The sequence below is a fragment of the Oxyura jamaicensis genome, chromosome 20, assembly GCF_011077185.1.
Source record: "Oxyura jamaicensis isolate SHBP4307 breed ruddy duck chromosome 20, BPBGC_Ojam_1.0, whole genome shotgun sequence".
NCBI classification, from domain to species: domain Eukaryota; kingdom Metazoa; phylum Chordata; class Aves; order Anseriformes; family Anatidae; genus Oxyura; species Oxyura jamaicensis.
Window position 1 is genome coordinate 2,142,801 of NC_048912.1, and position 22,508 is coordinate 2,165,308.

Genomic DNA, 22,508 nt, shown 5'->3' on the forward strand with positions numbered 1-22,508 from the left:
GCCTAATTCTGATGGGAAGAGTAAAGCCAATGACCTTACAGCCCCTCTCCACACTTTGCAGTTATTTGAGGCAAGATATAGCAGAGGGGCAGACAGATATTGTGTTTTTTTTCCTTAAAAGGATTTTGCTGGGATACTTGGCTTCAGAACAAGACAGACCCCTTAGCTGCTGCATTCTTCATTAACCTTGTAATCTGATAAATAGATTAATTGCTGAAGAAATGTCTCCAGCCTCTGTCCTTTAAGATAATTCCTATGAACTTATTGAGAAGTTCCACTTTCTCTCCAGTGAAGTTTTATTATGCAAGCAAGGATCTTACACAGCTTTTAAAATACAAAGTTTGCAAAACAAGATTAACGCACCTTCTGCTCCACCGAAACCCCAGGGCAACTTCAATCTAAGGAAGAAAGGTAAACAATGTGACAGAAGTGCTAACAGGGAGAGAGCACAGTGGCACAGCACCAAGTCTGCAAGCGCTCAGTTTGCACTCGTTTATCCTTCCAAAACTTTAAAGCTTATCAAGGGTAGGTTAAGGAGGCCAGAAAAAAAAAAAAAAAAAAAAAAAAAAAAACAGACTGATCATTCCTGTCTTGTGTGACTGAGGCCTCAGGGACATGAATGAAGTTAACCTGAAGCAAATGTCACTGCTGGCATTTCATCAATCTAAACAAACCTGCAGAAGTTGGGTAGATAAGCAAGACATGCTGTGAGAGCTTATTCAGAAAGGGAAGGGCAGATGTTCTTCAATACACTTGTTTTGAGCCTGTTTTTTTTTTCCCAGCTGGATTAATCACTCAGTTTCCGTGCACCAAATATTGTCACCTGCTAGGGAAATACTAAATTCTCTGATTATCAGCAATGAATGCTTAAATAATTGAGATGGTCAGTGGTTCAAAGGGATGATGACCTTACATTGCTGTACTGAATATATTCTGTAGGAAACCAACAGCACAGACAGCAGCAAGGCTAATGAACTGTCAGTGCCTTCTCCATGGCCTCTTCTGAAAGAGGTGGCATGTTCACATATGATTATTCTGCAGCATATCTTAGTCATTGAGTGAAAAAACACAAAATCACTGCAAGAACAATTGCACTAGAACACATTACACAAAGGCCAAGAGTGGGGAAGCCTTATAAAGCATGAAAATACATGTTTGATCAGTAGAGAAAGGCTAAATTAATAGCTGCTTCTTACACATGCCAAAGGGCTCCTGACTGAGAGGCAACAATGAAGTTTCAATCCATTATTTGCATTCAAAAATGAAAAAAAAAAATCAATGTGAACAGAAACATGTGTTTCCAGGGATTCCCAGGATGTAAAACATTCTCCTGTAATTGCATAAATAAGAGTCAGAGAATTAAATCCATTAATATGCTTCCATTAACAAAGCAGAATAAAACAAAACAGCAAGTCAGAACTGCCAGCACCAGCACACAGCTTAAAAAGCTCCTAGCATGGAAGAAAGTCAAGAGTAGTCTCTTAAGAACAGAAGATAAGAATCACCCTGTTCTTGTCCCTAGCGAAGTTTATTTTTATATGGTTACACCGTTTTATGAGCAGAAGTACTTTCCATAGCCTCCTCCATTCAGAATTTGAGTAGCGTGCACAGTAACAGACTCCTTCCCTTACTGGGGCAGAAATAGTTTCAGCATTTTTTCCTGTTGCTTTGGAAGCCTTCACCCACATGCATAAGCACAGCTACGCACTGTATGTACATCTTTAAAGCAGCAGCAAGACTGAAGATATGCTTTTGCCTTGATTTTCAGAAGGCACTGCCCATCACGCCTCTGCACAGCAGGAAGCCAGAGCAGGGTCTAAGGAAAAACCCACCCAGTGAGCACTGGGGGACTCCAGAATACTCCAGGACGTGCTGGAAGCACATCCAATCTTATTTGGTATATGCCTGCTTCATTCCTAGTCCTTTTCACGTTCAGCCACCGTCTTGCTTTCCCTAAGCATCAATTCTTCCTCCCCCCACCTCAGACTAGCCCAGAATTACTTTTCAGGGTCAGCGAAGGGGTCCTAATAGATAGAGAAGTGGGAAGCTAGACAACTGTAGCAGCTAGCTCGTGACCCATTTCAAAGTCAGCTCTGCCTCTGTCTGCATTTCCCAATCAGATCCAAAAACGTAGGAGCAAACAAAGGATGGCTACAAGCCTGTGCTTCATTACCTCTCTGGTTCCAAAAGCCTTATGCTCATTACAAACGCGTATTCCAATTAGCTAACAGATGTGTACAGGACAGACTCTGGAGGGCTGATGGGTGCATAAAGTGAATGTTGCCGGGGAACACACAAACAAGAATCAGCTTTGGGGAAAAAAGTTGCATAAAACAGAAGCTGCAGGTAGGTTCCCTGTGGATTTCCTTTGGATCCCCTAACACGGAATGATTTTTACTAGGCCATCTAATCTCATGCTTCTCCGAATTCACATCCGTTTCCTCTCCATTGTGCAAAATGCAGTTAACGTAACCGGCACAGCAGGAAGGACTGAGAAGGGCTGGACGATTGTACACAAGCCGATCTAGCATACAGGAGTATAAGACTAGCTCAAAATGATGAAAGAAAGTAAAATTTAAGGGCATTCAAATGGATAATGCTGGGGAGACTGATCCCATTGCCGGAGTCAGAAAGCAACAAACCTTCAGCACGGACCCAAGGCTTGGCACAGGGGCTGCCACGCAGCACTGTCACACGCAGTCAGCTCTCAGGAAGGGACAAAAGAGCCGTGTCCGCACCGTGCAGATGGAGACGAAGGAGCATCCCAGGGTCACGCTCAGCTGCTGGGGAGCCAGGCCCAGGGGTGTTCCTGCCTCTGCTCACCTTCTGCCTCACTTCTCCGGAGCGCGCTGCGGCCGGGCAGTTGCGACACGCCGTCATGTTTAGACTTCGGATCATCAGCGGCTGCAGAAGATAACCTATCCCTTACTTCAACATGGTTCAAAGCAAAATGGCTCAGTTAACCCTTATCTTCCCGCTAGCTGACCCTTTCAGCTTCTGGAACTGGAGTTCTCGTCCAGCAGAACTCTGGAGACACCACACTGAACGTCAGCAGTCCCCCTTGGGAAGGACGTGAAAACTGTGCGGGATCGCCGAGCTCACTGCTGCTTGGCCCCCATGCCCAGGCTCCCTTGCTGCCTGCACCGGCTGATCCATGGCTCCTTGAGAAAAAGGCTCAGCTCCTCCTGAGATGAACCTCTCCTGGTCCGTCACAGCTTGGAGAATCTTGTCCAGGTTATGTTCAACTGTGGGAGAAGGAGCAAGCCTAGCTCTTCAGTGAGGAGTGCAGGGACTGGGCTCCTGCCTACATCACCGACACACGTAGGTGGGCTGAATCACCCTTTCTGGAATTTTTTGACAAGCAAGCACCCAGGGAGCAGCTTTACCAGTTACCTCAGCTGACTGGGTCAAGAGCAAAGCAAACCTTTTGGTGGAACCCGACACATTCGCACTGCAGTCAGAGAACTTCACGTCCTGTGCTCTATCCACAGGCTGAGTCAGTGCCCCTAGCAGAAGGTTCTGCCGCCTCCCACCGCCCTCTGTACCAGTAGCGGAAAGGTGCAAACAACACAATTTGTAACGCAAAGTCAACAGCTGCTTACCACATGCAGCCAAACCTTCAAGACAGGTGACTCAGGAGGAAGAAATGAGAAAACTAATGCCCAGCTCTTAGAGGAGATAATGGAAACTTCAGCTATATTAAAAAATAAGGAGATTCGTACCATTTTGAGGCGTAAGAAGTAAAGTTTCAATTTTAAAAACTGCATTAGCCAGCAGGAAAACAGCTGTGTTGTCTGAAGTAATTACTCTGCAAATGGTGTCAACTAGAAAAATATTTTCACTTGCTGGCTGTGTAAATCACTAGTATTTTTGGATTCACTAAAGAGAGTTTTGTTTTTATTTTATTTTTCTTTAAAGATTCTCTGAAAACCTGACACTTCCTCAGCGCACGAGTGATTTCTCAAGAGCAGCTCAAACCAAGCCAGCATGAGGACAGGGCTGGCATGTTCGACTATCCCAGGCCTGACCCAGGACAGCGGCTCCCCAGAACCCAAATTCCCACAGATCAGAACAAGCAGATGCTTCTCCTACCGCAGTCAGCGACCAGACTCCTGTCAGCGGGCAGCATCGTGTACACGCAGGAGCAGTGCAAGCAGTGCCCAGCATCCTCAGAGAGGCTCTAATGGCATTGTTCAAAGGCTTTTATCAACCAGCCCCGGACAACGAGTTGTGGCTTTGGCCAGTGCTGGTCTTCTGCCTGCTGTCGGCCAGGAAGGCCCGAGGTGGCAGCACCCAAGGCCTCCGTACTGCTCCGTATTACGGGATACACTGAGCCTGCAAGACAGCAAGCGGCTGGTAGGATGCTGGAGTGAGCTCTGCCAAGCAGTACCGCTGTTTTAAGCTCCGGAATCAGATGTTTGTCCTACTACTTGCCTAATATCGTGCCCACAAAGCTGAACTAATGGGCCAGCGTTATAAAAAGTTTATTTCAAAATAACCTAAGTGATCGGTCTTTTATGGTGTTCGCTTCCTCTCTGTAGACGCAACTCCCACACCGATCCCAGGCAGTGGGTTTGCGGGTGCCGTGGTGCCCCCCACCTACAAGCATTTTTCCAAGCTCGGGGCACGCTGGCTGGGTGCAGACCACTTCGCCTCCGCCTGCGCTGCGGGTGAGCTATGCGATCGCGCACCCACGCCAGGCTAAATCCAGCAGTTGTCTGCAAACATCTCACCACCAGCCCGCGCTGCCACAAGTCCCACTCAAGACAAGGCAGGGAAGGCAGCTCCCCCGCCTTAAGGAGACATTGCCACCATTAACCTACAAGAAGAAATCTGATGCCAGCCAAATACACAGGAGGCACGGGAGTAAACCAAAGGTTTAATGACAGCCGAGACGAGATTTCCGCACTTCCCGCAGTACTCCTGAGCCTACCGAGAGGGAGGCAGCGGGGACACAGAACCACCTCTGGAGCAGTGCAGGTGACAGCAGCTTTAAACGCGAGTTTTAAAATGCACAAGGCTGTGCTGGCAATACTTACATGACTAATTAGAGCTCCTACATGCAGCGCACCCACTCCACCAGAAGCCTTCCATTTAAACCAAGAGACGGGACACGTTACTTGAAGTCACTGATTGTATCCTTGTTACGTGCTGGTGTTCTGCTTTGTTAAATACAGGTCCAGTCTCACTAGCTGCCGGCTGTTAAATCACACCGACAGGTAACTGAACGCCGTTGTAACCTGTCACTGCAGATCAGTATGCTTAATCAACTCCTAACTTCAATTAAAAGCAGCTCTACATATTCTAACCCCTTCCCCCCCCCCTTCCGAATGGCTTGCATCTCTGGATGGATATCAAAATTTTATTAAACTCACAGCCAACATTTTTAGATTCCGTCACACCCAAGATTCACAAATGCCTTGAACGACTTATGAATGGGAGAAAAACATTTACTTAATTTGTTTCACGCCTAAGCCCTATTAAAAGGAGAGAATCCTTGAAGACTGAACACAACTGATCGCTTCTGGTTAACTTGTTCCTCAATTTTACGAGCAGACCCGTCTTTACCAACGCAGAAGTAGCTAGGTGTGAAAGTTAGCTTCCCCTTTTTCAGCTTTCAAATGGTTTCCACTATCACAGTCACTAAATGAGCTGTTCAAACTGAAGGAAATATGCTGCAGGTGCAAAGAGTCTTCAATGGTTGGCTTATCACTGCACTTCAAGATGCAAGTGCTTAACTAATGACTTCCATCATCTCAGAGGTTCTGCTTTACAGCTACAGCAACACCATCGCACTGTTTTTCAAGTTTTCTGAACATGAAGCCTGACATCATTTAGGTATTTTAAGAAGCTGGTTGGTAAGAGGCTTAGAAAGATGCTCGAAGAACTACGAGCACTACAGAAGCACCCACGGGGACTCAAGAGTTTGTTATTCCTCGTTAATGTAATCTGAAATGAGAAAACAAAGCGGTACGGCTTATTTGCAGGAGTGTTCCAAAAGAAAAATTAAGAGATTTCCTTGCACCTGCTCATTTGATGGCAGAAATAGGCAAAGGAAACAAGGGTAACTGGTACGAATATTTACAATCTAATAATTAATTCCTGAATGGCTCAGCTATAATGCTAGGAAAGAAGTATTTTAAAGGTTTCTCGACTGCCAGTCTTGAGACAAAATTTTAAAGGTTTATTACAAATGCTGTTAGAGTCAAAGTTAAAACAATACCTCTGTTAAATTTTAAGGTGAATTTTACATCAAGTAGTGCCACCTTGAAAGCTGCAGCCACTGCAGTGATTTAGCATTTGCTCCTCTGCAGACAGCCCGGAGCAGCGGCTGTCCCGTTTCCTCCTGCCTTTCCTTTCTTTCCCTTCCCAGACCGAAGTGCTCCGGGAGCCATCCGTGTCCAGGTTCCCCCATTCCCTTCCTCTCGGGAAGCCGCTTGCCCCACAGGAGCGCAGCAGCCCCAGGGGCTTCTGAACCCGCAGTACCTGAATGCACTCAAACCTGTCTGAGCCTCCATGCATTTAGGCAACGCTGTTTGCAAGTTTTTAAACGTACCAGTTTATTTTTGACCTTGGATCTTTTACAACTAGCAATTATCTTGCTTCCTGTACTCTAGTCCCTTGCAGGCCAGAACAAACTCCCTGCTTTTCCTGTGATCATAGCTGTGACCTGTGGTCAGATGTGAAAAGGCACTGATACCGATACACAGGAGCCTCGAGTCCGTATTAATGCATAGTGGTAGTATTACGTGAAGCCTGCAAGCGAGCAAGCTGCACGATAAGCAGCTCTAATAAGGTAAGAATGGATGCAAATAACCTGCACTGAAAATCAGCAGATGTGAGATATTTAACTTCGTGTTCCCTCCCCAAGACTAACACACTGCACTCACAGACCAAGATACCCCCGGAGATAAGGGTATGATGAAACTGAAAATTAAAATAACTGCTTTACCAGTCGTGTTTCACTTCTGGCGGTGACGTTACTAAACACTCCACATCGGCTGGAAACACTGCTAGGTTAACCTGGTTTCCTAAGGACATTTCTTTGCAGCTCTAAGAGGTAAAATAGTTCAGGAGCCTCTACGTGAGGAAGCGAATGTGGCCTGGAAAACAGTTCCACCCTGGTTTTCACGACAAAAGCTTTTACAGAAAGTACCAGTTACCTAGCGATTGAAATATAGAACAAGATACTTTGTGCCACTACAGCCACCGTAAGGAACACTGGAATCTCAGCTCTAGCATTTTACAGCAAGACAGCTGCCCTGATACACAAGTAACACAAGGAAAGCGTTTGCTAATGCCAAGCATTAAGTGTGCAGTTACCTCAGCATTTGCTCCATCAAGGGGTGCTTTACAAGTTGCTTTATGAACTACTGCACACCTGGATGCAAGACCAATGCTGGTTTGAGCAAGGGCAAGCATAAACTGCAGTGACCAACGGGGAAGAAACCTCATTTGACTCGGTATACAAAGATGCTTGACAACTTATTTCTGTTGTTTTTTTGAGAGCATCCATCTCCATCAGTAATTTGATCCGAATCTAGTTCCCCATGTACTTAAAACCATTTGGATCACAGGATTTGGGAAATGGCATACCAGTACTTAGCAAAGCACTACCAATGCTACCCATCTAGCGTTTGGTTACTTAGGAATGATGAGAAGGAGGTGGTTAAAATTTAGGATATAGCTTACGGGATGAAGAACCAAGCAAACATCGCTGACGCTTGCTGACAAAATGACACTGACTTCAGAACATGGAAATAAGACCTGCGAGCCACGCCACTGATTTGCCTTCTTTAAGCCTTCAAACACTCACGGATGCTTCCAAGCAAGCCCTGTTGAACACCAGCCCTTGTCCAAAGTGAAAGCTAGCAGAAAACTTACCTTTCCAGTCTGAAACAGCTATTAAAAACACCATTAAACTTGTTCGTAGTCCACAGACCCCAACAAAATTACTATTTTTTTCAGTACTGGGGAAGAACAATTGAAGTGAGAACTTCCCTGGCTGCATTCGCCCATTGAGCTAATTGCCAAAGACTAATTCCAGAGCTCTGCTGAGATTAAACCATGAGTGTACACAAAGGGGCACTGTAAAAACTCAGCTTAGAAAAATCTAATAGCATATTTATTTCGATTCCATTCAAAAAGTAAATATTTGCCATGTGCAAGTTGACAGACTTCTTCTCCAGGACTCCTCTATAAAAATGAAACCGAGAAGTGTTCCTTTCCCCAGCCCTCCCAAAACACAAACACACTAGCGTGATGCAAAGAGGGCTCCTTGAACGACATGCTAACAAGTTCCCTGGGGGATTTAACGTTTCGTAGCCTGGGTTAGCATCTGAGGACAAGGCTCCTGTGCCTGGGTAGATGGGTGGAATATTTACAGAAAGGGAGAAAAACATAAGAACTTAAATTAAAAACAAACTAATTTTGACATTAATAAACAAGGCTCACATCTGTTTTGAACACTGTTTCTTGGTCTTGGGAAATACAGCTACAGGGGATGCATTTCACAGAACAATGCTCCGCAGCTCCATTCTCCACAAATCCACAAAGGACTCCGTTTAAAAACACACTGACTTCAACACACCACAACTCTGTAAACCTGCCGATCCTTCAGAAACGTGGCCAGAGGTTATTGTTGTTGATCCTTCTAACCGAGCACACTGGTGAGTAAAGCCCGAGGCACACGGATCCGTTCCTAGCAGACCCAACCCACCTTGAACCAGCTCTCCCTGCTGTCAGCACCAGGCACAACCTGCTTGCTGAACTGCACACCAAACAGTCCCATCTGGCTTCAAAAGCAGCACCAACAGCTTCAAAAAACAACCCCAAAATGGGATTCCTAACAGAGAGAAGAGGAGCACAGGATGAGTACAGTAAGAGGCACGTTGACGAGCACAGAAAACCAGAACATAACTCCGCACACACAGGTTCATGCTCTGACAGCGAACAGGACGGGGCAGGAGGGAAGGAGCAAGCGCTAGGCATGAAGTCAATGCTTGAAAAAGCTGAAGAGCAACAGCTTTACACCTTCATTTATGAAACAAGAAACTGATCATCAATTCCAGTGCTTGACTTGTGCATAAAATTCAATTTAAGGATTTAATTACTAGCAAAGCCAGCTTATTGCTACCTGCTCTGTCTCCAAGCACTGCAAGACAAGCTATGGACCAGGGCACGTACAACCACAGCGTGCTGGACGCTCCCAGCACCAGACACCCACCAACAACTTCAGAACCCAAGCATAGCGCGTCAAGTGCTAAGCCCCATTTTCTCCTCACATCTAGACAATTAAAGCAGTCTAAAAACCTAAAAGGAAGCTTGCTTTAAATACAAGTGATGCTGAATAAGCCCACTTGATGATAAAAGGAAAACTTAATTGTTTACGACAGCCATCAAACTCCAGAGAGAAGCACATTTTAAATTAGAAGACTGCACCTACTCATAAAAACAGGTATTTCAAGGACAGCGGGGTTGTGCTTCCCTAATAAAGTGCAGGTGACATACACAGCTATAATATTATGACTCAGACAAGAGGCTAGCTCCTCCAAGAGGCTTCCTGGTTTTGGAGTCGGAAGAACACCAGAGGATAGAAGAGAACAAAAGAAAAGACTCTTCAAAAAAAAAAAAAGACAAAAAAAAACCTTATCATCCACCTTCATGAGGCAAAGATGTCCCGGAGAGCTGGAGAGATGTTTCCATCTGCTGGAGCAAGGTGCTGCAACCTGTGTGCCAACAGCTCCAGCACGATGCCTTGCGAGACTCGGAGTTAGCAGCACTGGCAGATATCCTGCCTGAGTCGTGCCCCTGCTTCTTTGCTAAAAGGAGGGATGAAGATGGCACCTCCACGGGGACGGGGCAATGCTGCCGAAGCATCAATGCCACTTTTGTTAAGAGTTCATCTTTTGCACTGTACTTCTAGACACACGAAGCCGCTGCCTCTAGATCTGGCAATGGGCGGCAGCATGCTACAACACAACCTGCACCTTGCTTTTCTCCTGCCAGAGAGCACCAAGCCTTTTCCCTCTCTATCTCTGCCCTGTACCAAACCTCATCCTCCATCAAAACCAAAGCTACAATCTAAGCGTTGAGGGGAAACAGCAGTGAGGAAGGCTTACTCTGATCCGCACGTCAAGGGGTTTACTGCGCACAAGGAAGCGTTACAACAGATAGAGCGCATTTTAATAGCTCCAATGACATTCTCGGTCCTCAAAAGAGGAGCAGGCAGCTTTTTATTCCCCATCTGGTGGTCATTAACTCCAGCGTACAAACCTCAGCCTACGTCAGTAGTGCTACTCCATCCCTCCATTTTGTACACGCTGCTTGTGTTGCAATGAATCATCCTCACACGGATCTCTCCAAAGGGTTCCTGCTTCCAGCTTCCCAAACGGCTCGATTAAAATGGAGAGTGCTCGTCTAACTCGTAAGTGTACCTTCTTAGGCAAGTACGAACTGGTACCTGCCCTTCCCTGCTGTTTTATCTCTTCGGTAATTGATCTTACTCACATGCTTGCTAGGATTCACAAACTGCCAAAAGACGCAATATGCTCTGCTGATGCTTTTCCTATTGCTCAAGGCACAGTTAGCAGACACCCGTGCATGCTGGCGTGTGTGGTGCAAGAGACCAACCTGCGAAGTGCGTGGTGCCAGAACCCCGTACGCAGACCAGGAAGCCACTGATCTCAGTGCTGTAAATCCAGCAGTTTCACTCATTACAAAACCCGACATGCAACATTTTAAAACATTGTAGTATTTGACAAATTATTTAGTACAGAAAAAAAATACACAGGCTTTAGCTCCTGAGATGCATTCTGCATCTAAAAATATAAGCTACAACTGCAGAAAGGTTTGGAATTTTTTTGTATTGCTTTTTCCTAACCATTTCAGTCGTCAACTGGAGAGAATTAAAGATCAAAAACAAAAGTCCAAGTTGGAATTGAACCTTAGTCCTAGCCAGACAGCTTTGTGTCTATTTCTGTGCTGGGAGAAGTCACTCCCACTTTGTTCTCACTTCTCCACCTTTGCAAAGAGCACAGCCCTCCCCCTCTCCGGGCTGCCTATTTAAACAGCAGGGCCTTAGGACAGGACAATGCATATGGCACAAAGCACCTGAGGCCCAGGCACGGGGTCCATAACAGAACGGCCCTCCCCAGTGCTTCCTGCCTCCACCTTCTAAAGTCTCTCAGTACTCAACCCTGCATCCTCGCACAGCCTGGAAGGATCACCAAGCAGCACAGACCGTGCTGAGAGCTGGCACGGCAGCATCGCCCCAAGCCAGAAGCTGGAATAACCATCGTCAGCTCGTGGAGCTGCTACATTCCCCGGGGACAGGACAAGCTCACCTCTGACTCGCGTCCACCGCAGCGAAAATCAAGCAAGGCAGCCCTCCTACCTGGTTATCAGGTGTCCCAAATGCCTCGTTTCACAAGCGACATTACAGCCTGTCCCCTGCCACCGTTTGTACTTTTCCCCCCATAAAGCTGCTTTGCAGACAGCAGAAGCAGCAGCCTGTCTCTTACCGTGCTATCCCAACTCCAGAACTCTCTGCGCTTCTCTTACCAGACCACTCTGGGTTCCTGAACTCTCATTTCTGATACGTAGAAACCCACAACAGACATTTGTCATATTCCAGAGGAAAACAAACGTTTTTGTGAGCTTCCACTTTTTCCTCATTCTCTTCCCAAAAAGGTCTTTTTAGGCCACCTCGAGCCATCTCTCCAAAACAAGAACTGCAAGCTCCGAGGAAGACGAACAGCTGTTTGACAAGCCTGGCCCTTGTTCAAATATTGCAATGTAAGCCTTGAGCAGTGATACATTGCCATCAATAAAAAGTTCAGCTGAAGTACATCGCCCTGACCCTAGAACACTGATCATCTACGCCGTGCTACGTACAAGGAAAAAAAACATCGCGTCGCCATTCAAATCTGAAAGGTGTAGGGAAGAAAGGTTGCAAATAAAGGAAGCAAATAGCTCCTGGGTAACACTCTGAGATTCATATTCTCATGTAAGAAGCTGTGTTAAGAAACAGATCAGAGTAAGTGACAAATGCCAGAAGTTACAAAGCTATCTGTGCTTGGGCATTACTCCGTTCTTACTAATTATTTTCTTGACTTCTTACCGCAAAGGCACATCCCTGCTCCATTAAAAAAAATAAAGAAATCTTGAAAATGTTGTTAGCACTTTTTTTGTTAACACACAAATCTTCCAGCTGCACCAGAATGACAGACACTTGGACGCAGACGAGACAACTTCCACTCCCATGCAGTGTATGCTGAGTAGTGGAGCGAGCCCAAGGCTTCAGGAATTACAGAGCATTTGGGAAGCTCATTCCAGAGCTGCTGAACAATGCTCAGGCATTAGCCCAGTGGGTTTCAGACGGACAAGCCGCGTGCAGTCTTACCCGTGTTGAACATGAGACCTCGTATTCCGTTTCTCCCCATCATTTACGCCCTCACACTGTAGAATTCTTTACTAGTGAGGTCCCAGATGCTTGCTGCAGAGTACTGTGACGTTGCAAGTGACCGAGGGACTTCAAACTCAGCAGCAGTTAGTGAAAGTCACCGGCATCTGATTTTGTAGGAAATCCTTGAAAAATGGCGTTACAGGAGAAACGGACATTTTGAGGAATCGGATCTGTGGCTGCACTGGGGATGGGAGCAGTCCTCCCCCGGAGCTGTACGGTGTGGTATGCCTGTAGCAGACTGTGGCAGCTGTATGGCGCAGCTGACGAGGCGCAGCACGCAGCCAGCGTAGCCTCACCACAGCTCCTCTCTAACGGCCACAGATGTGGCCCAGCCAAAAGCAAGTTCCACAGACCGATCACAGTATTCTAGCGAAGCTACGAGTACACTCCGAGCTTTCCTGCGGCAGAAATCAATCCCTCTTCAGCCACGGGAACACAGAGCCAACTGCCGGGCCGCCCAGCTCCAGCGCGTGGTGCCTGTGTCCGTGTGTCCGCAACAGGCTGCATCCACGCAGGGCACCATCACGAAGCAGCTACTCTCCATTTTTTGGTGGGCACCACAAGGCGAAGCACTCTGCCATGCTCAGCAGGAAGCCGCTGTTTTTGTCACGCTCCCTAAAAACCCCTTCTCCCCCTTCTCAGTGATGAAGGTATGAGATAAAAATACAGAGGCGCACCCCCACAGCTCACAACGGCAGAAAACATATGGTGAGCTCGTGAACATGAACAAGCGCAGTCATTTCCAAAATATCGATAGAGAAGCCCAAAAGATCTGCTGATCAGCAGCTTTGTGAGAAGCACCTTCTGGCTTTAAGAGCCTGACAGGATCCTTCTTACAAGAGCTTCCCAATGGCCCGATGCTGCCACTGTTCGACCCACAGTCATCCCAGTTTCAGGGGTTATGGCCTTCAAACCTACAAAACGATTTACGTACTTTAGGTGGAGACAAACGTTTTTCTCGATGAGGCACTGTCTGCTGTAGTGGAATGACAAGTACCTACACCAGCTTTCCTGCCATGCCTCCCGTATTTGAGCCTGCACTGCCCCCATCCCATCAAGATACGTATTTCAGACGTTTTCCAGCTCCTGCCTCCAAAGTTGTCCATGACAGGAGCAAAGCACACTCAGTGCTGTCCTGTCCGGCCTTGTGACTCCTTTGGGGTGGGAACTGGCGGCTTGAACACCCAGAGCAGTTGTCAGGGCAGGAGAATGGAGCTGAATTGCTACAGCGAGCAGCTTCACGTGAAGCTGCTGGGATTGAGGTAACAGCTACGAACAAAGGAAACTCCCCCCGAGTGGAGCAACGGTATAAGATGTAATTTCACAAAACCTATCCATCCAGTTCTTTTTCCACACTCAGTTGTGTTGTTCTAACAGACAAAAAGACCTGAGACTATGGGAAACGTCTTTGCAACAGATCTCACAAATGTATGAGGCAACTCTTTTTTGAGGTGCAATCCCTTCTCCGCTCACCTTCCCTCACTCCAGAGCCCCGTCTCTGTTACTAGCAGAGCACAGGGAACTCCTTGCTGAGATCTCCCACTTCCCCAAGAGCATCAGGAGCAGTCTTGCTGGAGGATCTCCCAGAGTATTGCTTATTGCAAGGACTGGAACATTTCACACCTGCATCTCTGCGGACACCGTAATGCAGGCTGAGGTCTAACAAAATGCTACTTTACCTGACAGAAGTTTGAGGAGCACTGATGTTACGCAGGTGCTACAAAAGAATGAGTTTCAGGACTGACTGTGGCTCTGTTCTCCCTGCTTTCAGTCTCAGGTCTGCAGCTCTCACTTGTTCATCAGCTGAGGCCAAATTTAGGAAGCACATTTCAATTTGAAAAAAAAAAAAAATAGGCATAATGCTCATGTTCCTACGGCCAACCACAACTAACAACTGTTCTTCATACCCCGGGGACCACAAGAGTAGCTTCACCCCTTCTCACGTCACCTTCCGAGTGTCCCACCTCGGTGGTACCAGGAGATGTTACTGCAGCTCTCTCCTTACCATTATCAGTTTAAAAAGCTAGCATTGAAAAGATTTGGAACTATAAACCCGATAAAAACCCACTGGAAATACTTAGTATCTGTGTCAGCAAGGCCATTTTGAACAAATGCTGTGCTAAGAAACGCTTCGGCCCTGCAGACACCGGGCAGCCACTACACCTCGCTCTGCAGAACTGGGAAAGAGCAGAAAGGCTCTGCCCAGAAGAGCACCTCAGCACCCCAGGAACTCCCGGGTTCATCCAGCCAGAGAGGGAGCTCCCTGGAGCAGGCATTTAACAACAGGAGAAGGACAGCAGCACCCGGAATAGTGTTCAGGAGGATTCACCCCACTGTGCTGAAGGCTTGTTTTTAAGCTGTGATTTTCAGCTGCTCTTTCAGAAGCACAGGTCAGCAACAAACTCAGGCGCTGCTGGAATACCAGCAAGTGCCTGCCCTCTTGTTCATTTCAGGGGAGAAAGCATTTTGAAGTCTAATGATGATACATATTTAAACGCTGACGGTGCTAAACAGCTCAGCACTGATAGTCATGCAGGGAGAAGGCATGGCTGGGCTTATTCGTCATCTGACGCTGCCTCGGTCAAAGGAAACAGCCTCGGAAAAGCAAGGTGATACACAGCGCCTCCCACTACGAGGATCCTCTCTCAGATTTGGGCACCTGCGACTCCTGTAAAAGCACAGGCAGGAGCCGAATGCACAGCGCTAAATAGCATTTTGCTCTCGTGTTTCAGTGTGAGGTTTTATATAAAACTTGGGGCAGTTTCCATAAAACCAGCAGCTGCGAAGGCAATTCAATTTAATAAGCCAATAAATATTTCTGAATGACTGCATGTCTTACAAGGATATCGGGAATTTTATTAGCCCAGCCAGCTCAAGCAGACTTGAAAGAGAAACTATCCGATCTTGAAAAGCCGCAGAAAGAAATCTGCGCTGATTTCTTAAGTTAAATTATCCTTTTCATAAAGAAGTCATTGTATCATTGAAGCCCATCCCTCCGGTTCAACAACAAAGGAGCAGGTATAATGGCAGGACTCCGCTGGTCTTAGTGGGATCACAGCAATTTACACCATCAGTAAGAATCTGAGCCTCAGTCTCTCTAAGAAGGCAGTGACTTGTGCTATTTCAGCAGGTATTACTTTAACTGGAATCCAGTGAAATCATTAACAGAGGAATTTGAGTCAATGAGATGTTAAGTACTTGCTATAATTACATATTATTGCAGTTTCTGCTGACAGCACAACTCAGGAGGTTGGAATTCAATGAACTATCCGACAAATATCTGAAATCACAGTTGTAAAATGAAATTAAATCTGAATTTGTTCGATTATGCTTATGAGCCGTGTGCCTGGTTTACGTAAAGCCATGTAAAAAGCCACACTTTTATATAAATATTGGTTCCTTGGTTAAAATTGTTTCATGTTTTACAAAGTAAACAAAGCAGCCCCGGTAGGAATATTGCTTAATACTGCAGTAAAAGGAAAACCATCTTAAGAGAATCTGAAAGTAGAAAGCACACAGGCCATTAACCCCCAAAACACATCTTCCAGCACATTTAGGTAATTCTGCTGAGTTTTAACAAAAACAAAAGTTGGCCGCAGATAACAAATGCGTTCAACTCCCCACTCCCACAAGACACCCATTAAGTCCTAACCTGAACGCTGAACGTGTCGGAACAATTAACACACCAGACCTCTAGGTCTTCACAAAGCCCTTCCGATGCTACTGCTGGGAAAATACATGCAAACAACTCATGCAGCACATGATATGCACGAGCAGCTTACCAACCATATTTTTATTTACATTTCACAAGGTCTCCCTGCAGTCTGCCTTTCTGAGACGTGTCAGAAATGATCAGCTTACTGCAGGATACCCTCACTGCCAGCATCTCGGGGACTCCTGTAGGAAAGCTGCACTGCTATATCCTACAGGCCTTGCAAAAGATTGCTGGAGATGCTAGAAGCCAATGCGAAAAAAAATAAAAATTAAAAACCTGGCAAGGATCGGGGTCTGACACGAAATATTTTTCAGATTTAAAGTTTCAGATTTACAACTGCCTCGAGTGTTGCTCTGAGTGCCGGCCGTGGGCAGCACGGCTCGTAGCGCGGGCTCGCCCAGCACCTTGGGCTGGAGAAGGCAGATTCAAGGCTTGTGTTGGAAGGAACAAGTTACATGGAAACGTGCGTCTTCAGGAACGCAGCACAAAAAAGCAAAAGGAAATTTTCCGCGGAGATATCAATCTGCTTCTAAATACCATTAGCTACCTTTTGTATGCTGGATCCCTGGCCAAACGTTTGACATTTAAAAGCGCCGATGACATCACGCTCCCAGGGAGCTTAAAAGACGCTTTCGCCCTGATGTGTGCAGGGATAGAGCACAAGAGTTTACCTTCGAGCTTCCTAACTTCAGGAGGTTTGTTTGGTACTGCGGCTCCCGCAGCAGCGCTAAGGTACAGACCCAGCGGACGTGACCCTGCTCTCCTTCCAAAAATCCTCCTGCCCATCCAGAAACATCAACGAGGCAGAGGGGAGGAAGAACAAACCAGGGCCCCAGCAGATTGGTTCCCAACCACCTTCAGGACCTCTGCTGTGCCGGTGTTCAGCCCGTCAGCAGTTAAGCCATCCCCACCTTTTGTGTGCCCAGCTCTGTCATTGTAAAGAAATGTGAATTTAATGCGGAACACAAGGGTGCCGAAATACCCTGACTTGTAAGGCATTTGTTCAGCACCCCGACTATTTAAATTACATTTCCCTCCCGTCACTCCCCTTCACACCTTCACCCTGATATACAGAGGTGCCATACAAGCATTCAGGACAACAAAAAAAACTGATAAGCAGCACAAGCTGGAGCAGAAAGGACTCACCACCACCCCCATCCCAAAATCGCAATTAAAGCGAGCCTCCCACTCAAACACGCTTGACTTCTAGATGACTTCTTCTAGACAGACAATCAAATTCACACATGACTCCTGTTAACACACTCTAATGGTTGCAAATTCAATCTTATCATTATTGGTCAAGTCATCTTTCCTCACTTCGGGTAATGCCTTCCCTTCCTACCTAGAAGGGCGCTGGATTTTAAAGAAGTGCTGGATCTCACAGCAGCTCTGCCTGCAGGCTGACAAACAGCCATGGCACTTGCAGCAGGTACTGCAGTTTAGGAGCCTTCGTCTTGAATTTGATCATTTTGCAACCAAAAATAAGTTTTATCTCCTGCACCCCATAAGCATAATAGGAGAACTGAAAGTTAAGATAAATTCCTTTCGGTCTCGAGGTTGTCCTCGGGAGCAAGAAGCTGTTATAGTCAACTTCAGCAATAAAGCTCTTAAAGCTAAACTAAACAGAATCCAAGCAGGTTTTACATCTGAAGTGATCTCAAATTCACCAAGTGAGGAAAAAAATACCAGAATCTCTTCTGTACTCCAGGGTACATAGTTATGACTCAATGCTCACAGCTGTGAAGAAGGGGTCATTTTCAATGACCAAGCTGTTCTTGGAAGTGACAGGTTTAGACTACCGCTTCCCTTCTAGCATGCTGAAGACTGTAGGATGTTACTTGCAAAAAAGACTTACTGTTTCAGCACAGTATTGTTCTCGGGATGGTTTGCAAACAGCCACTGCTAGGGCTGAACGTGGAAAATTCTTTGCAGTTTGTACCGCCACTAAAAATACAGTTAAGGTGAAAAAAATTACCCACGATGGCCAAATTAAACAGGAGGGAGAATCTGGATATCGAGATGGAATGCAATTACCCAAGCTGGAATTTGCCCAGGACACTCTTGCTTAGAGTAGCCAGAGGGATCTGGCTATTCCACGTCAAGAAACAGCCAAGAACACATATTTACAAGTGGCATCCTCTCTCATACCTAATAGTATCCTGCTATCAATGAAACCGGTCCGTAACAGGATCCAAGTTCTTTGCTACAGCCAGCGTGCTCCTCTGTGACCTGCAATCAGCTCGCAGATCCACCTCCACCCACCCTGCTTCGGCTGCAACAACTTGTGTGATCACAGGGAAGGCAGTACGTCCCCTGACCTAAATATGAAAGACATTTGTAACAACAGGAAGCTTTCAAGTGCTTAAGTTGCCCTGTGAGTGATACACTAATCAGAAGTCACCCAAAGCACTTTTTGTTAATGCAGACGTTTGCTGCTGCTCCATTCAACAGTTCGAATCAGCCCTCAGAAAAACTTCCCTTTCCCCAAACGTGAAGACCAAAGGCAGCCTAAAACTGTTCCGAGCTGCCTGACAATAACCAAAGCACAAACCAGTTCTAAGAAGAAAACGTACTTGAGATTCCCAGCACCCCCTTCCACTCTTTGCCACTAAATAGGATGAAATTTAGAGTAAGAGCCAGAGCCTCACCGCTATGCCTAAACCAGAGCTGCTTTTCTCAGACCATGCGTGACAATTCCCAACACAGACGTGTAAAGAACTCCCGGGTGGAGGAAACCAGCCGCAGCACAAGCAGAGGTGACAGGTTTTCAGGAAGACCAGTCCTGGTCACAAGGTCAGGGAGGACAGCGACTATTCGGCATTATTCTCGTAACAAGACTAACAGTGCTAGACGCACCTTTCACCATTGAAGAGGGTTTTCGGGACCTCCGATCGGCCACAATGTTTCATGACAGCCATAAAAATAATCTCAATAGGAGGAAAAGGGTGCTGATACCTCCGCTGGTACAAATTCACTGCGTGCGTTCCATTTACCAGGAATTCAGTTTTTACATCACGGCATCTTACTTTGTGTCCTGAATTCTTCCAACACATGGTAGAAATCAAAAGTGGGGGAGTTTTAAGCACTGAATGCCTAAAACCCTGTAAGAATAACATGGCCCATGGTCATAATAGAGGAGAGAAAACCCTCAAAGAGCTTCACTGGAAGCTGAAGGGGAAGGGTCGAATGTGCATCATTTCCCCTTTGTAAATCAGCAAGTAACTGAAGCTTTCCAGGGAGTGCTTTTCCCTAAATAGAAATGATCGTGAAGCAAATATTTCCCAGCATAAGAAGGCTACAAGTATTCAAATACATGCTTATATTTAAGTTCCTTCAAGAGTTCCTACTGCACTTCTTGGGAAATCCACTTTGCCTTTTTCTTCCTGCTAAAATTTATTCCTAGAGATTTGCTAGAGCATCAGAATGGGAATAAAGTTTGCACACTGCAACTGCACACAGACAATCACATTCCGATGAATGGACAGAAAGAAAGGTGCACACAAATGTAGATTTGTAAATATTTACACACATTAGCCTACAAAGCAACCAGGGCACATGGGCACTGCCCGGAAAAGCATGCTCAACATTGTTATGAGAGCACTGAGCAAAGCAAAGCCATCTTCAACCATTTTTTGTCCTCTAGCTTTCAGGGGAGAGCTCGGAGCTCCTCAAACATCCCAAAGAGCACGACAACAACACAGGCACACTAAGGTAGGTCGGGCCCTGCTGATTCCCCCCACCCTGGCCAAACCCTTTGGTTTGGCACTTAATGGCACGGGGAGGGGGCTGCGATCACTTAGCATCCTGGAAAACATAATGTACAGTCAAAAAAGGCAGTAGCTATGAGGTTAAGGGGACAATTTATAGGAAAGATATGAATATAAATAACAGATATATGTATATATTCATGTAAATAAAAATAAATAATAAAAAAAATCACAGGACTCCTACAGTGTTTCTAAATGAAATGAACAGTTATAGCTTGCAAACTTTCGGGAGTGATGCTTTCTATCTTTCTGGAACTGTCTGCACTGCTTGTGTTGGTTTTTTTTTTCCATCCTAACATGGGTTTTTATTTTAATTAAAAAGCCCCACCCAGCAAGGTGAAGTTCCATCAGTTAGCTAGGCAGGAAAGGAGTAGGAGCCTTCTTAAAATGGATGCAGCAGATCCTTCTGAAGAGCAACATGTTGCAATCACCTTTCATTTTAGGGGAAGGGAGGGATTCCCTGAAAGGAACAGGGCCGGGGAGCCGTGGGGGGGAGGGAGGGAGGGAGGAAGGCAGGCCGCGATAAAAACGGCTCGGGGATTTATTTAACCCCCAAAATAAATAAAACAACTTCGCTTTCCCCTTCGCCGAGCAGGGGCTGGGGCTGGCTGCCCGGCTCCCCGGCGGGAGGGCTGCTCCTCGGCGGCTGGAGAGGAGGAGGAGGAGGAGGAGAAGGAGCGAAAGCCACACAGAAGAGAGGAGAAAAAGAAAATGGCGCAGAGACTAAGTCCCGACCGTCGACAAGGCGACTTTCCAGGGAGGAATCGGGGCCCAAAGGCGACCCCGGCGGGGCCGAGGGGAGCGGATCGGGGGCCTCCGGTGCCCCCACTAGGGGCAGAGGGGGGCGCGGGGGCCGGGGGGGGGCGGCGAGGGGGCGCTCGGGGCGGCTCCATGGGAACAATGGGGCCGGTGAGCGCGGAGCCGGGACTTAGTCTCTGGGACGCCATGTCTGTGCGCGGCGCGGCCGGGCCGCCACGCTCACTCACCGTTGGCTCGGAAATCCGCCTCGATCTGCGGGGAGAGGAGACACGGAGAGGCCGTGAAAAGCGCCGTCCCGGGAGGGGGGCTCCCAGTTATTTAGCTCCCCGGGGCGACGGATCCCCCCCATGCCGCCCCCATTCCTCCCCCCCCTCCCCAATTCTCACCCCCCCCCCCCAATTCCTCCTCCCCCCCCTTCTAATTTTTAGGGGAATTAAATAACCGAACGAGAAGCACGATGCAGAAGGTGTCCTTCATTGGGGGAGGGAATCCGGACCCGCACGGCTCCCCGGGGTGCCCCCCCCTCAAAAAAAAAAAACACAAAAAACCCTGGGATGAGGACGGGGGTGATGGGGGAGGTCTCCCCGCGGCCCCTGCCCCCCTCCCCGGGGTCCCCTGTCCCCTTCTCAGCGGGGACCTGTCCCCGGGGGGGGGGGGGCTCGGGGAATCCGGGGGGGGCTCAGCAAGGGGTTGGTGGGGGGGCAGGCCGGCTTGACAGGGCTCACCCCAGCCCCATGGGTCACCCCGCGGGGGGGCAGGCAGGGGGCAGCACCAGGCCGCGAAGCCCAGCGCTGAGGGGAGCAGCGGGGGGCTCTGCCGGCCCCCCCGGGGTCCCCCCCCCGGAGGGAGGCGAGGGGCTGGGGACCCCCGGGGCACGGGGGCGGTGCGGGGGCGCTCACCTGGGAATCGTTGTGCAGCTGGTCCCCGCTCATGCCGGAGGGTGCGGGAGGCTGAGCGGAGCAGGAGCAGAGGAAGGAAGGGAGCCGAGCCGAACCGAGCCGAGCCGCCGGGGACGCGCGGAGCGGGGACGCGCCTAGAGCGCAGCCCCTGGCTGCCCAGCCGTTGTGTAACAGACGCTAAGTCCGACTTTCGGCGCACTGCGCAGCCGCGCTGCCTTTTACCCAAGGGGCGGGGCCAACGCTGTGTTAGACAGAACGCTGGGGCGGGAGCCAGGAAACGGCAGTTCACATTTGCATACAAGCCCCGCCCCCGGCTCTGTATTTACATACAGACCACGCCCCCTATCACCATCCTTTGGCTCCCTCCGAACGCCGCCGACTCACCCGCCGCCTCCCGCACAGATTTTTACATATCCGGCCACGCCTCTTCCTCCCTTTCCTCCAATCACGCCGCGTAAGCTGCCCTTCATTTGCATGCTCCGCCACGCCCCTCCCCGCCGCCGGACGAACCCGCGGCATTGTGTAAGAGCCCGTTTCCCCGCTGCGCATGCGCCCCGCCCCACCCCTGCAGGGCTCTCTTTGCATGCCGAGCCCCGCCCCCCGGCGCGCTGGCCCCGCCCCGCGCTGAGAGGGGAACATGGCGGCGCCGGGCCGTGGGGGGGGGAGGGGGGGTGCCGGGCGGCCCCTCAGCGCCCCCTCAGCCGGGCGGCGGCGCCGTGCGGGGATCCTCAGCGGCTCCTGCTTTTTAAAAGGGATCAGCCAGCAAGGGTGTTTTTTTTTTTTTTTTTTTTTTCTTCCCCCAGTACGAACAGGCCTTTTAATTTTTCCCCTTGTGAGGAAACTGAGGGTAAAAAGAAAACAAAAGCTGTATTTTCTTTCAGCTGGCGCGAGAACGCGTCGCG

At 48.1% G+C, this 22,508-nt stretch overlaps 1 protein-coding gene across 1 annotated transcript in view; it reads right to left on the reverse strand.

The window, feature by feature from the left end:
• The window catches only part of TOP1 (DNA topoisomerase I), a 66,877-nt gene extending 45,066 nt beyond the window's left edge, over positions 1 to 21,811 (reverse strand). The window contains exons 1-2 of the mRNA XM_035343834.1: positions 21,607 to 21,811; positions 20,935 to 20,959 (exon numbers count right to left, since the gene is read on the reverse strand). Coding sequence (XP_035199725.1) covers positions 20,935 to 20,959; positions 21,607 to 21,639 — 58 coding nt within the window. The 5' untranslated portion in view covers positions 21,640 to 21,811. The remainder of the gene's footprint in view (positions 1 to 20,934; positions 20,960 to 21,606) is intronic.
• Between the last annotated feature and the right edge of the window lie 697 nt (positions 21,812 to 22,508).